The following is a 13,689-nucleotide window of genomic DNA, read 5'->3' as shown; positions in this document are numbered from 1 at the left end:
TCAATGGTGGCCGTGATTATTCAGTCTAGAAAATGTAAACGGGGTGAAAGGACTGCTGGTATTACCTATGGGCCTATGGAGGAAAGGGATAGGATGAGAATAGAATACCTAAACAATAAAATTTGGAGGGATGACACAGTTTGTGTGAACATATTAAGACTTAATAGAGACAAGTTCTTTCGGTTGTGCAGTCTTTTTAGAGATCGTGGTTTGCTTAAAGATACCATTCATGTGTGTGTTGAGCAACAAGTGGGCATGTTTCAAAATATAGTGGGACACAACCTTAGGAATAGGTTAGTTGGAACTAATTTTGATAGATCGGGAGAAACAGTTAGCCGTTATTTCAACAAAGTACTCCATGCTATTGGTCAGTTTAGGGGGGGGGATTAATTAAACCCCATCTTTGGACACTCCAAGCAAAATTGCAGGGAACTACAGATGGGATCCAAGCAAAATTGCAAGTCAAGAACCATTTGAAAGCATGGTAGAAAAGGTTTGCAAAGATGACTTAAGAAGTTGAGTGTTGTACTATTTGATGAAGATAATTGCATGATTACTCTTGACGCTGAGCACTACAATAACCATATTCAGGTAATCTATACTCCATTTTATCATCATTAGGCTCATGCTGAATTTTCAGATTTTGTTGACTAATATGTAGTACATTCTAGGATCATAAGGCTGATGCTGAGTTCTTTAGCAAGCCCCTCCTGCACTATAGACAGATGGAAACAATATTTGGAAATAGCATGGCCACAGGAAACTTTGCAAAGGACTCAAGTGCACCTCTAGGAAGAGACGATAATGATGCTGACAGCCAAGAGGCGGAGGATACTGGATATGATGCAAGTGAAGGTACTACTCAAGGGGCAACATCTAGTGCTAGCAGACCCAGCAAGAGGGCAAAGTTAGCTGAAATCGAAGAGGAGGGGCTGATTGGTGCTGTCAAAAGTGTAGGTAAATGTTGGAGTAATGGGCTTGGCCCATTTATTCTAAAGCAATAAAAGAATTTAAAGCCCACTATTAATGCTAGGGAATCAATGTTTAATTCCGTACCGGAAATTGAGGAGGATCTCAACCGACTTAAAAGGTGGACTTCTTGTACACCACTTGTGAAGCCGGTAAGAGGAGGACGGTGAACCACACGCGCGCGCGCGCTCGCTCGCCTCGCCGGGCCGGGCCGGGGCCGTGGCCGTGGCCGTGGCCGTGGCCGTGGCCGTGGCCGAGGCCGAGGCCGAGGCCGAGGCGAGGCGCGGCGCGGCGCGGCCGGCCGGGCGGGCGGCGCGGCGCGGCGCGGCGCGGCGCGGCGCGGCGTGGCGCGGTGTGATGTGATGGCTATTTTGCCGTTGACAGCAATTAATCGTGCGATTAAACGTGCAATTAAATCTGTAATTAATGGCCATAACCGCATCACCTAAATGACTCTGATGGTGTCCAGGTTCAACGAACCTGAGCACCTGAGTCACTATATAAGGAGTGCCATGCCCCTCATCCATCCTACACCAGAGCACTGAGGCAACTCGGCTCCTCTCTTCTCCCTCTCCAGTTGCAACAACTGAGTTCCCCAACGCTAATCTCTGCGCGCACAGAATTAGCGTGAGCAGGCCTCCGAAACCTTGCTCGCCTTGAGATCCTGCACGGGATAGGCGGGCAATCAGGTTTTTGGGTAACGCTTTAGCGTGACTGCTCAAAAATACTAAGGCTTTGCCCGATTGTACGACTACTTCCTGGTGGACGAGCCGAACAACTACGTCGACTACATTCTGGTGGCCGAACGACTACGTCGACTACATCTTGGTGACCGTTCGTGGGACTGCACTGCGAACATCTTCCTGCACCGATTTAGTTCGACTACTTCGACTGAGGCCAACCGAGTAGATGTCTACTCCAGTTGGTAACAGCGCAGCCAATGCCTCCGGCAACGGCCCCGCTTTAGGGTACTCCCTAAAACTTTGGTTATTTATATTGTTTATGCTTATATGTGTGATAAGTATAAACATGTTCACATGTTTTCTTTTACTCCTTAAAGTCATAGAAATATTGCTAGTTTATACATCTAATTTTGGAATTAAAATATACCGAAAATTGCCTAGATATCTAACAATCCAAAAACCTGATTGTGTTAATAGGCTTTCGGTATCTAGCTTTGCTGCATCAATCAAACCATCACCTTTTGATGGTTCAAATTACAAACGTTGGCAAGAGCGGCTTATACTGTGGTTAACACTATCGAGAGTGATCCATGTGAAAGAGGGTAAGCCTGAACAATTCTCTCCAGAGGAAGGGAGTGCGTTCGATGAGGCTGATATCCTCTTTCGAGGCTTGATCATTAGTGTTCTCGGTGATAACCTGGTGGATTCTTATATCCGGCTGCCAACTGGCAAAGCTTTGTGGGATGCTCTTGAGGCTCAATATGGAGTATCTGACGCCGGGAGTGAGTTGTATATCATGGAGCAGTTCCTTGAGTACAGGATGGTCGAAGACCGTTCTGTAGTGGAACAGGCTCATGAAATACATACTCTGGCAAAAGATCTCAAAAATTGCAGCAAAGAGTCCCCATGTGTGTTACCCAATAAGTTTGTGGCTGGAGGTATAATCTCTAAGCTGCCACCTTCTTGGAGGGACTTTGCTACTTCTCTAAAACATAAGAGACAGGAGTTCACAATAGATGGACTCATAGGGACTCTTGATGTTGAGGAGAAGGCGAGAGCAAAGGACATACGTGGGAAAGGAGTTGTTGGTGCTTCAAGTGCCAATCTTGTTCAGAAGAACAACTTCAACAAGAACAAGAAAAAGCCACCGCAGAACCAACCAAAGACTAAGAAGACAACCACTTTTAAGAAGAAGAAGAAGACGGGAGCTTGCTATGTATGCGCTAGTACGGATCACTTTGCTGCAAAGTGTCCGAACCGCAAAGGCAACAACTCCGCCAACATGGTTATTAGCGAGCCTGGAGGAACTTCGGGGTACGGTAATTTATTACCTACTGTTCTTTCAGTCTTTGGTTCACCCGAGTGGTGGGTTGATACTGGTGCTAATATTCATGTTTGTGCTGATGCTTCTTTGTTCTCTTCTTACCAGACCGGCGGGACTTCCTCCTTGCTGATGGGGAACGGATCACATGCGCGTGTTCTTGGTGTTGGTACGGTAAATCTGAAGTTTACTTCGGGGAAGACCGTGCAGCTGAAGAACGTGCAGCATGTCCCCACCATCAAGAAGAATTTAGTCAGCGGCTCTCTACTGTGTAGAGATGGTTTCAAATTAGTCTTTGAGTCCAATAAATGTATCTTGTCTAAGTTTGGTACTTTTGTTGGAAAAGGTTATGAAAGCGGAGGTTTGTTCCGTCTTTCTTTGTCAGATGTTTGTAATAAAATTGCATACAATGTTATTAACGTTGATGAAACAAATGTTTGGCATTCGAGGCTTTGTCACGTTAATTTTGGTTGTATGATGCGCTTAGCTAATTTGAGCTTAATTCCAAAGTTCACTTTTGTCAAAAATTCTAAGTGTCATGTATGTGTTGAATCAAAACAAACTCGTAAGCCTCATAAGACCGCGGAGGCAAGGAGCTTGGCACCCTTAGAATTAATTCATTCCGATTTGTGCGAAATGAATGGAGTGTTGACAAAAGGTGGTAAAAAATATTTCATGACTTTGATTGATGATAGTACTAGATTTTGTTACATCTATTTGTTGAAGTCAAAAGATGAAGCTTTACACTACTTTAAAATCTATAAAGCTGAAGTAGAAAACCAACTTGAGAGAAAGATCAAAAGAGTTAGGTCAGATCGTGGTGGCGAGTATTTCTCAAATTTATTCACTTTATTTTGCGAGGAACATGGTATTATTCATGAGAGGACGCCTCCCTATTCACCTCAGTCAAATGGGGTTGCCGAAAGAAAGAACCGCACTCTAACGGATTTGGTTAACGCCATGTTAGATACAGCGGGACTTTCCAAGGAATGGTGGGGTGAGGCTATATTGACTGCATGTCATGTCCTAAACCGTGTTCCTACAAAGAATAAAGAGATAACTCCTTTCGAGAAATGGGAGAAGAAAAGGCCAACACTGTCATACTTACGTACATGGGGTTGTTTGGCAAAAGTGAGTGTGCCAATAACCAAGAAACGTAAGCTTGGACCTAAAACTGTGGATTGTATCTTTCTAGGTTATGCTATTCACAGCGTTGGATATAGATTTTTAATAGTGAAATCTGGAGTACCTGACATGCATGTTGGTACTATAATGGAGTCCAGAGATGCTACATTTTTTGAAAACATTTTTCCCATGAGAGATGAAACAAGTTCATCTAGGCAAGAGTTCATCAAGGATGATGGCTCTGCTGAGCCGATAGAACACAATGAACATACACTTGTAGAAAATTCTGAGGAGGATAACAATGATGCTCCGAGAAAGAGTAAGAGACAAAGGACTGTAAAGTCTTTTGGTGATGATTTCATTGTATACCTCATAGATGATACACCCAGAACCATTGAAGAGGCATATTCATCTCCTGATGCTGACTATTGGAAGGAAGCAGTAAGGAGTGAGATGGATTCTATTATGTCTAATGGAACCTGGGAGGTCGTTGAACGTCCTTATGGATGTAAACCGGTTGGATGCAAGTGGGTGTTCAAGAAAAAGCTTAGGCCAGATGGTACTATTGAAAAGTACAAGGCTAGGCTTGTGGCCAAGGGTTATACACAAAAAGAAGGAGAAGATTTCTTTGACACTTATTCACCAGTTGCCCGATTGACCACAATTCGAGTGTTACTTTCCTTGGCAGCCTCTTATGGTCTTCTCGTTCATCAGATGGACGTTAAGACGGCTTTCCTCAATGGAGAGTTAGAAGAGGAGATCTATATGGATCAGCCGGATGGGTTTGTATCAAAGGGTCAAGAAGGAATGGTTTGTAAGTTGTTAAAATCTTTATATGGTCTCAAGCAAGCGCCTAAGCAGTGGCATGAAAAGTTTGATAGAACTTTGACCTCTGCCGGCTTTGTTGTGAACGAAGCTGACAGATGTGTGTACTATCGCTATGGTGGGGCTGAAGGAGTGATTTTGTGCTTGTATGTGGATGACATACTGATCTTTGGCACTAGCCTTAATGTGATTAAGGAAGTCAAAGAGTTTTTATCTCAAAATTTTGAGATGAAGGATCTGGGAGAAGCTGATGTTATCCTTAATATAAAGCTGGTAAAAGAGATCAATGGTGGGGTGATTCTTACACAGTCTCACTATGTGGAGAAGGTGTTAAGTCGCTTTGGTTATAGTGACTATAAACCTGTCTCAACACCATATGATGCCAGTTTAATTCTTAGAAAGAACAAAAGGATAATGCGAGATCAGCTGAGATATTCTCAGATCATTGGTTCATTAATGTATTTAGCGAGCGCTACAAGACCTGATATCTCGTTTGCTGTAAGCAAACTGAGCCGGTTTGTTTCAAACCCGGGAGATGATCATTGGAAGGGTCTTGAAAGAGTAATGCGCTATCTGAAGGGGACAATGAACTATGGAATTCACTACACCGGGTACCCAAGGGTACTAGAAGGGTATAGTGATTCAAATTGGATTTCTGATGCTGATGAGATAAAGGCCACAAGTGGATATGTGTTTACACTTGGTGGTGGAGCTGTTTCCTTGAAGTCTTGCAAGCAGACCATCTTAACGAGGTCAACTATGGAAGCAGAACTCACAGCATTAGATACCGCCACTGTTGAGGCTGAGTGGCTTCGTGAGCTCCTTATGGACTTGCCGATAGTTGAAAAACCGTTACCGGCAATCCTAATGAACTGTGACAATCAAACGGTAATTGTCAAGCTGAATAGTTCAAAGGATAACATGAAGTCATCTAGACATGTGAAAAGGCGGTTGAAATCTGTCAGAAAATTGAGAAACTCCGGAGTTATAGCCCTGGACTATGTTCAGACGGCTAAAAATCTGGCAGATCAGTTTACAAAGGGTCTTTCACGAAATGTGATAGACAATGCATCTATGGAATTGGGCTTGAGACCCACGTGAGTCATTCTATAGTGGAAACCTGTCCTATGTGATCGGAGATCCCGTGAATTAGGATGGTGAAACAAAACTAAAGTCTGACTGTGAGAAGAGAACCTTTGTGAAAAGGGCTCATTCCGTGTATAAGGTGCATTTCTCTTCTAATCTGTATGGCAGGTTGGTCTATACCTTAATGTGTGCCAGGTGGTTTCTTTTAAACAAATGAGTTGTTTTCTTGAAACAAAAGATGTTGTCCTACAGAACATCTGAAAGGAACACACCTATATGAGTTTGATCACTGGTCATGGTCTATGAGAATTGGGTATTCTCTAGAAACTCATGAAGGGCCTGGAGTATGACTTATAAGCTCCAAACCGCGGGGATGCTTTTGCAGCCTAGTACCAGTGTAGGGCTCTGGTCAAACTTGTTTGCACAAAACTGGCAATTCAAGGCATAGTCCATTGCACAGTTGTGAATAAGTGTAGCCTTTGTCCTAGATGGAAGTTCAACTTAACAGTCTCTGTCGAATACTGGTATATCAAAGAGAGAATGAGGGTATTTCTAGTGTGGCTTGAATTTCTTGGTGGGGATTGTTGGAGTAATGGGCTTGGCCCATTTATTCTAAAGCAATAAAAGAATTTAAAGCCCACTATTAATGCTAGGGAATCAATGTTTAATTCCGTACCGGAAATTGAGGAGGATCTCAACCGACTTAAAAGGTGGACTTCTTGTACACCACTTGTGAAGCCGGTAAGAGGAGGACGGTGAACCACACGCGCGCGCGCGCTCGCTCGCCTCGCCGGGCCGGGCCGGGCCGGGCCGGGGCCGTGGCCGTGGCCGTGGCCGTGGCCGTGGCCGTGGCCGTGGCCGAGGCCGAGGCCGAGGCCGAGGCGAGGCGCGGTGCGGCGCGGCGCGGCGCGGCGCGGCGCGGCGTGGCGCGGTGTGATGTGATGGCTATTTTGCCGTTGACAGCAATTAATCGTGCGATTAAACGTGCAATTAAATCTGTAATTAATGGCCATAACCGCATCACCTAAATGACTCTGATGGTGTCCAGGTTCAACGAACCTGAGCACCTGAGTCACTATATAAGGAGTGCCATGCCCCTCATCCATCCTACACCAGAGCACTGAGGCAACTCGGCTCCTCTCTTCTCCCTCTCCAGTTGCAACAACTGAGTTCCCCAACGCTAATCTCTGCGCGCACAGAATTAGCGTGAGCAGGCCTCCGAAACCTTGCTCGCCTTGAGATCCTGCACGGGATAGGCGGGCAATCAGGTTTTTGGGTAACGCTTTAGCGTGACTGCTCAAAAATACTAAGGCTTTGCCCGATTGTACGACTACTTCCTGGTGGACGAGCCGAACAACTACGTCGACTACATTCTGGTGGCCGAACGACTACGTCGACTACATCTTGGTGACCGTTCGTGGGACTGCACTGCGAACATCTTCCTGCACCGATTTAGTTCGACTACTTCGACTGAGGCCAACCGAGTAGATGTCTACTCCAGTTGGTAACAGCGCAGCCAATGCCTCCGGCAACGGCCCCGCTTTAGGGTACTCCCTAAAACTTTGGTTATTTATATTGTTTATGCTTATATGTGTGATAAGTATAAACATGTTCACATGTTTTCTTTTACTCCTTAAAGTCATAGAAATATTGCTAGTTTATACATCTAATTTTGGAATTAAAATATACCGAAAATTGCCTAGATATCTAACAGTAAAGACCTTGCAAATGCTATACAAATGGTTGCTCATCCGGATGACCTGCCACCAGACCTATTTCCAATGTTGCAGAGCATGCCTGGTTTCAATTCAGCCCACATATCTTATTACTTCCATTATTTGGTTGCGAACCCTAGCATTGGTAGAGCTTTCTACGCCCTGCCATGAGAGAACAAGTTAGATTGGGTTTCAATGTACATCGCTGAGAAGTTTCCTGGACAATAATGACGATTTGGATGAGACACATGTTTCTTTTGTTGGGCTTTGTACCCTATGATGTGTAAGCCTTAACCTTATATCTTGTAAGGCTTGAATTTGACGTATTGCCTTGAACTATATATACTTAAGTAAGGCTTGAACTTGCTATATCCTATATTAGTTGTGGCAGCTTTGTAATATGATTTAAGGAAGGTTTGTACCGTGAACTAGCTATATTATTATGACGTATGATACTGCAATTTCATTACTACTATTTGAATCATGTTGTGTCTTATGGTTTCAACTATGGTAAACTCACCAAGAAGGTGACCATATTCCCTGATCAACCCTCATCTCTCCATCCAAACAAGAGATGGAGTCACTCTAACCCACTTTGTCCTTGCAACCAAACAAAAAACTAGGTCCAACTCAATCCAATAACCAAACATGAAACTAGGTCTGACCCAACCCTGAAATCAGGAATGGACCCAACCCATCTCCAAACCAAACACATGGGAAGAGAGGGGCGCGGTTCGGGTTGCATCCAACCCCCACCCCACGAACGGCCGCCGCCTGCCCAGGGGGCGCCGCCTCTTCCTGCCCTTGGAGCCCGCCGACGCCCCATGGTGCCACCGCCGCCGCCCCTTGGTCGCCGCCCCTCCAGCCCTTTGCGCCGCCGCCGTCGTCGGGGCCTCTTGCCGGCTGCACCGCCGCCGATCTTTGTGCGCCGTCGCCGGCCGTTTGGGCGCCGCCGCCGGCTGCTTCAGCACCGCCGCTTGCGTGCCTCCCAATGCTGCCGGCGAGCGCCGCCTTGCGCCGCCGAGTGCAGCGCCATGGAAGGCGTCGTTCTGTGCTGCACCGCCGCCTCCATTTATCTTCTATCTTGGCTCCGCGTCGTGCCCCCATGGCTTGCTGCCGGCCTCCGGACCGGAGAGCCCCTGGGTGGCGGGGCGCGGCGGTGCACAGCCGCGACGCAACCGAGTGGTGGGTGGATGCCGTCTCTGGTGGTGCGGGGATCCTCGTCGATGGCGAGTACCCTGGTGGCCTGGCATCCAGTGCCCCTGGTGATTGGTGAAGCGGCGTTTGCGACCAGATCGGCTATGAAGTTCCGCAGGGTGATGGCTATGGCCTCTGGCGAAGAAGCGTCCGCTCAAGTTGCGGAAGCAGGAACCAGGGCGACGTCCAGTTTTTTTCGAAGTTTAGCCTCGTGGCCTTGTTCTTCTCAGCGGGTGCAAGTTCCAAAGTTGTGAGGCCAACAGGCCTTGGCCTTCTCCAGCGCTCAGTTCTTGGCGAGAGGGTCGACTCGGCGAGTTCTTGTCTCAGTTGGTTAGAACATCGTGCAGATAACGTATTGTAAATGAAAGTGAAAATATTGTCCTCTCTATTGATTGATTGTGTTTATATACAAGACCAAGAAATAAGAGCCCAAGGGACATGTCTCTTTGGGTTGACCCATTCATGAATAGTAACTTCATAGTGACATCATAATGATATCATTAATTTAATTAATTACTTAATTATAGAATTGATCACTAATTCCTAATTCTTTCATAACAATGATGATCCCTCTCGCCGGCACCTGGAGCTCAGGCACGCACAGGGTATGGTAGGACGTCTGAAGCTCAAAGATGCCTGCTGGATACGCGCTGAGCGCTAACAATAAGATAACACTTTCGTCAAAAGAAAAACAATAAGATAATACTGTAAGAAGCTACATGCAAGTGTCTTGCAAATTAAAGGTAGGTAGCTAGCTAGCCGCTGCTTCTCTTCACATGCGTGGTTTTTTGTAGGATGCCAATCATTGATGATGGAGGAGGATCAGTGGCTGATAAAAGAACAATAATACATCGGATGCTTCCGTCCCCTCGTTGGAAGGCACGATGTGAATTCTTATCTCCGTGTCTCCGATCCTTGGGGCAGCCCTGCCTTGCTAATTATTTTTGACTAGTCTATCAACCCGTGCTCCCGCACGGGCTATTTAAAAATATCTAATAATTATCTATCTCACGCTCTCTTTAACCAATTAAATATTCTAATATAGTATTATAAAGATACATATTTATCATTATGTAATTATAATAAATGTAATAGATTTAGTTACTAACAATATTTTCTCACTTTGCATCATACTTCTATATATATGTTTGATATGTATTTAATTGAACACTTTGTTTGAGCTATGTGAACAATATGAAAATTGGTATTCTTATCTCTTCTCTTATACATGAATATATGGTGACACACATTATGATTAGTATTTTTATATAAATAATAACATAAATAATTTACTAATAATGATAGAAATAGTAATCTAAAATTTTATATTGATGCGCTTTAAGATTTTATTATAATGATATAATTTTGATTCAGATTTAAGGTTTATTTTAATTTTATATTATGATATCATTGGATAATATATACAAAAATTTAGGGGGTTATTTGATATTATTTTACAATGGCATAAGTTGGTAATTACATGAAGATTAGGGGGTTACTTAGATTATTTTTTTATAATGGCAGAAGTGGGTAATTTAGATACATGTGTAGGTGGTTACTTTAGTTTATTCTCATAATGACAAAGGTGGGTAATTTATTAGAAAAGATAATAGATCCAATGGCTATTATGATTAGAGTTATCGAATTGATGGCTAGATATTTCTGATTTTTTTTTGAGAATTTGTTGGATTTATCTATTTTTTAGACTATCCACCTAAGATCCTAGGTGGTATCACCTGAAGACTTCAAAAGGAGCCTCCAATTAGTAATAGTAAGATTGTTCGATCGATGGTGTTATTATATATCCTTAATTTTAATTGCTTTGTTTGTTTAGTTTTCATACCATGCATGGCATACTTAATTATTATGCTTGTACTCCCTACATTATTCAAATAATTCGTTCAACTTTTCTGATACCAAATTTGACCACTTGTCTTATTTAAAACAAATTTTAAAATATTTTTTTTATTGTGATATACTTTATTAATAAAAGTTCTTCAAGAATAACTTAAATTTGACTATATTTGCACAATTTTTGAATAAGAAAAATGATCAAACTAAAAGAATCAAACGAATTATAATTTGGAATGGAGGGTGTAAGTGTCTTTTGGTAGCTTTCGTTCTTTTGATGTTTATAGGCTGTGTTTGTGAATTGCATGCAGATTGGTCTTTCAAAAAAGAAAGAATCCAAGACAATAGGCTGTGGCGCAGGTACGTGTCAATCAACCATTCAACCTTATTACTCGTTGACATCGATCTCGATCTCCTGCCGTTGTGCGCTCTGCGGCGTTGAAACAAACATCACGAACTGAACTCGCAATAATTATTCCCTTTTCCCTGTTGAATGAAAGTAAACACCGACCGGATTTGTATATGCACACGCAGTGCAGGTACAGTGGGGGCTCAAGGGTCAACCAGTCTATCACATCAGGCGAACCTGGAAAACCAAATAAATGGCATCGAAGAATACGTGGTGGGCGGGGGATCGATAGAAGAACAGATCGACCAGACCACTTGTCAAGATAGCAACGCAGCGCTGCTGCTGCTGCTGCGTGGCCACCCGGCCGGGAAGCTACAACCGCACGTGTCCGGGAGACGACCAGAGAGAGGCAGCAGACGAACGTTGCAGGTAGCTACGACGTGGCGCGCCTGCCGCGCCCCGTAACAAAGGCATCATCTCCCCGGCCGGGGGATGGCTAGCTAGCAGGGCGGCTATCTCACCAGTCGTCGTCGTCGTCGCCCGCGCGCGTGCGGGGCGTGCGGCCCTTCACGTGGGGCGTCGACCTGATCTCGGCCTTATCACCACCCACCTTCATTCTCGCCAGCGATCGAACCTCGACTGGCCGGGCCGTCTCGTCGCCGACGGGGACGCGCCGAGAGAGACGGGCGCGGCGCCGGGAGCCCGTGGCTGGCGATCGATCGATCGATCGTGAGGCGCGGCACGCAGGGAGCCGAGGAATCTCGCCGGGTGGGCCGGCCGGCACGCGTGTGGCCGTCGATGGGGACTAACGCGCCGCGCTAGTCGAGAGGAAGGATGGCACACTTATGCGCCGTCATTTTCGTACGGCCCCGAAAGGGGATCGAGCTGCCGGCCGGCCGGCCTGCCGACCACTTATGCCTATTTGCACAAGCGAGCCTGCCGCGCCACCCCTGCGCTCTGCGCATCTCATTCTGGGCTCCGTGCAAGAATCTTTCGTAGTTTCGTACATGTTCATCAACAAGATGCATGGCCTATAGATCGTTGCTGTACTACAGCGGCCGATCGATATCGAGCGATCGCACGCGCTGAAACTGAAGCGCGACCATCCGATTTACTTTGGCGCGCGGACCACATGTACAAGGTAGGTGTCCAATGGGTCATCAGTCGATCGTGCTGTCAGCAGCTGACTAGCCGAGTGATATCCATCGATCGATTCTCTGGTCCTTATTCCTAGTACTACCTCTCGTCTCTTTCGTCGTCCTGTCGGGAGATGCCCTTCGTTCGCTTTCTCAATCGGGCTCACACGGCTTAGTGGCTTACCTCGGCTCTCTTCTCGTCCTCCGCTTCCATGTCTGGTTTGAAAAATCGGGTGATGCGTTATCTTCTTGCTCTTTACCTTTTAATTTGATAATTGGATTTGTGGAATGGAATAGGTTGATCCTTCACCATCTCATCCCTCATAATGCACATGGCTAGCTTAATGATGACAAATAAGTTCATCCCGCCAAATGTAATGGGATCATGTTCTAGGTAAAAAGCTTGGAAAATAATGGTGAGTGGTATAAACTCACATAGCAGAGTCCGCTCCTCCAAAAAAAAAAAAACAAGATAATCTCCCCCCTATATTTCTCCTTTTCCACCTGGCCACGTGCTCCTCTTAGGCAAGAATGGAAGGTAGGTTGTAGGAGGAAGATGCCACGAAATGGCTATATATTGTGCTATTTGTGCTGGCGGTTACTTAAGTGGCCCGCTAGAGGAAATGATGTCCAATTCCTATGGCGATTGCTTAAAGCCGCCAGCAAAGATGGATCAGTGCCACTGGTCTGTAAGCGGCCGGCCACCTACCCATTTGTGCCGGCTGTTGGGCAAAACCAACCGCCAGCTCCCTAAGGCCAGTCTCAGTGGAAGTTTCATAGATACAGATAACCGTGCCAGATGAGTTTTATGGTGATGAAACTCTTCTCGCATCCCATGAAATTCCATGCTTCTCTCTCCTTGTCACATCAGCAAAATTGATGACATTTAATATCATGAAATCCTCCATGAAACCTCCATTGAGACTGGCCTAAATGGGAGGCGCCACCTGTACTAGTGAACTCATCATTTTAAGGTGGTTTCTCAAACACCATATAAACTTAATTACCATCTGATATACTTTCGCCATGAACCACGGGTTGAGATGAATCAAGCTCAGGCAGGAGAGCATTCTATTCTTGCTCATATTCCTCGTGACCCACATCTCTCTATCCACTATCCTCTGAGATATCCTTCCATCGCTTTCCTCCATGGAACTAGCGGCTCGCACTTCTCCTCCACCAGTCTCCCTATGCTAATGTGACCAATTTGCCTCGTCATCGTTGCATAACATACTGGTGATGTGGCTCATGTCACCATCGTCGTCATGGCGTGTGGCGTATCATATCAGCGGTAGTAGAAGAGGCAAATGCGTAAGCAGAAGATCTTTGACTGAAATTTCTTGAAAGCATATTTAGTCCAACAAACTAGAGTTGAGGCATGGAGATGCTCGTGAGTTGAACTAAGAAAAGAAAAAAGATTGATTTGAAAATT

At 45.2% G+C, this 13,689-nt stretch overlaps 1 protein-coding gene across 1 annotated transcript; it reads left to right on the top strand.

The window, feature by feature from the left end:
• The first annotated feature begins 725 nt into the window (after positions 1–725).
• LOC120700573 lies at positions 726–7,895 on the top strand. Its single transcript, XM_039984824.1, has 2 exons — positions 726–963; positions 7,729–7,895. The coding sequence occupies exons 1-2, from the start codon at positions 726–728 to the stop codon at positions 7,893–7,895; spliced, it is 405 nt and encodes a 134-aa protein (XP_039840758.1).
• Positions 7,896–13,689: the final 5,794 nt, after the last annotated feature.

This window comes from Panicum virgatum, chromosome 3K (assembly GCF_016808335.1).
Source record: "Panicum virgatum strain AP13 chromosome 3K, P.virgatum_v5, whole genome shotgun sequence".
NCBI lineage: Eukaryota > Viridiplantae > Streptophyta > Magnoliopsida > Poales > Poaceae > Panicum > Panicum virgatum.
The sequence above is the reverse complement of the archived record's forward strand: the minus strand, read 5'-3'. Positions and strand labels throughout refer to the sequence as shown.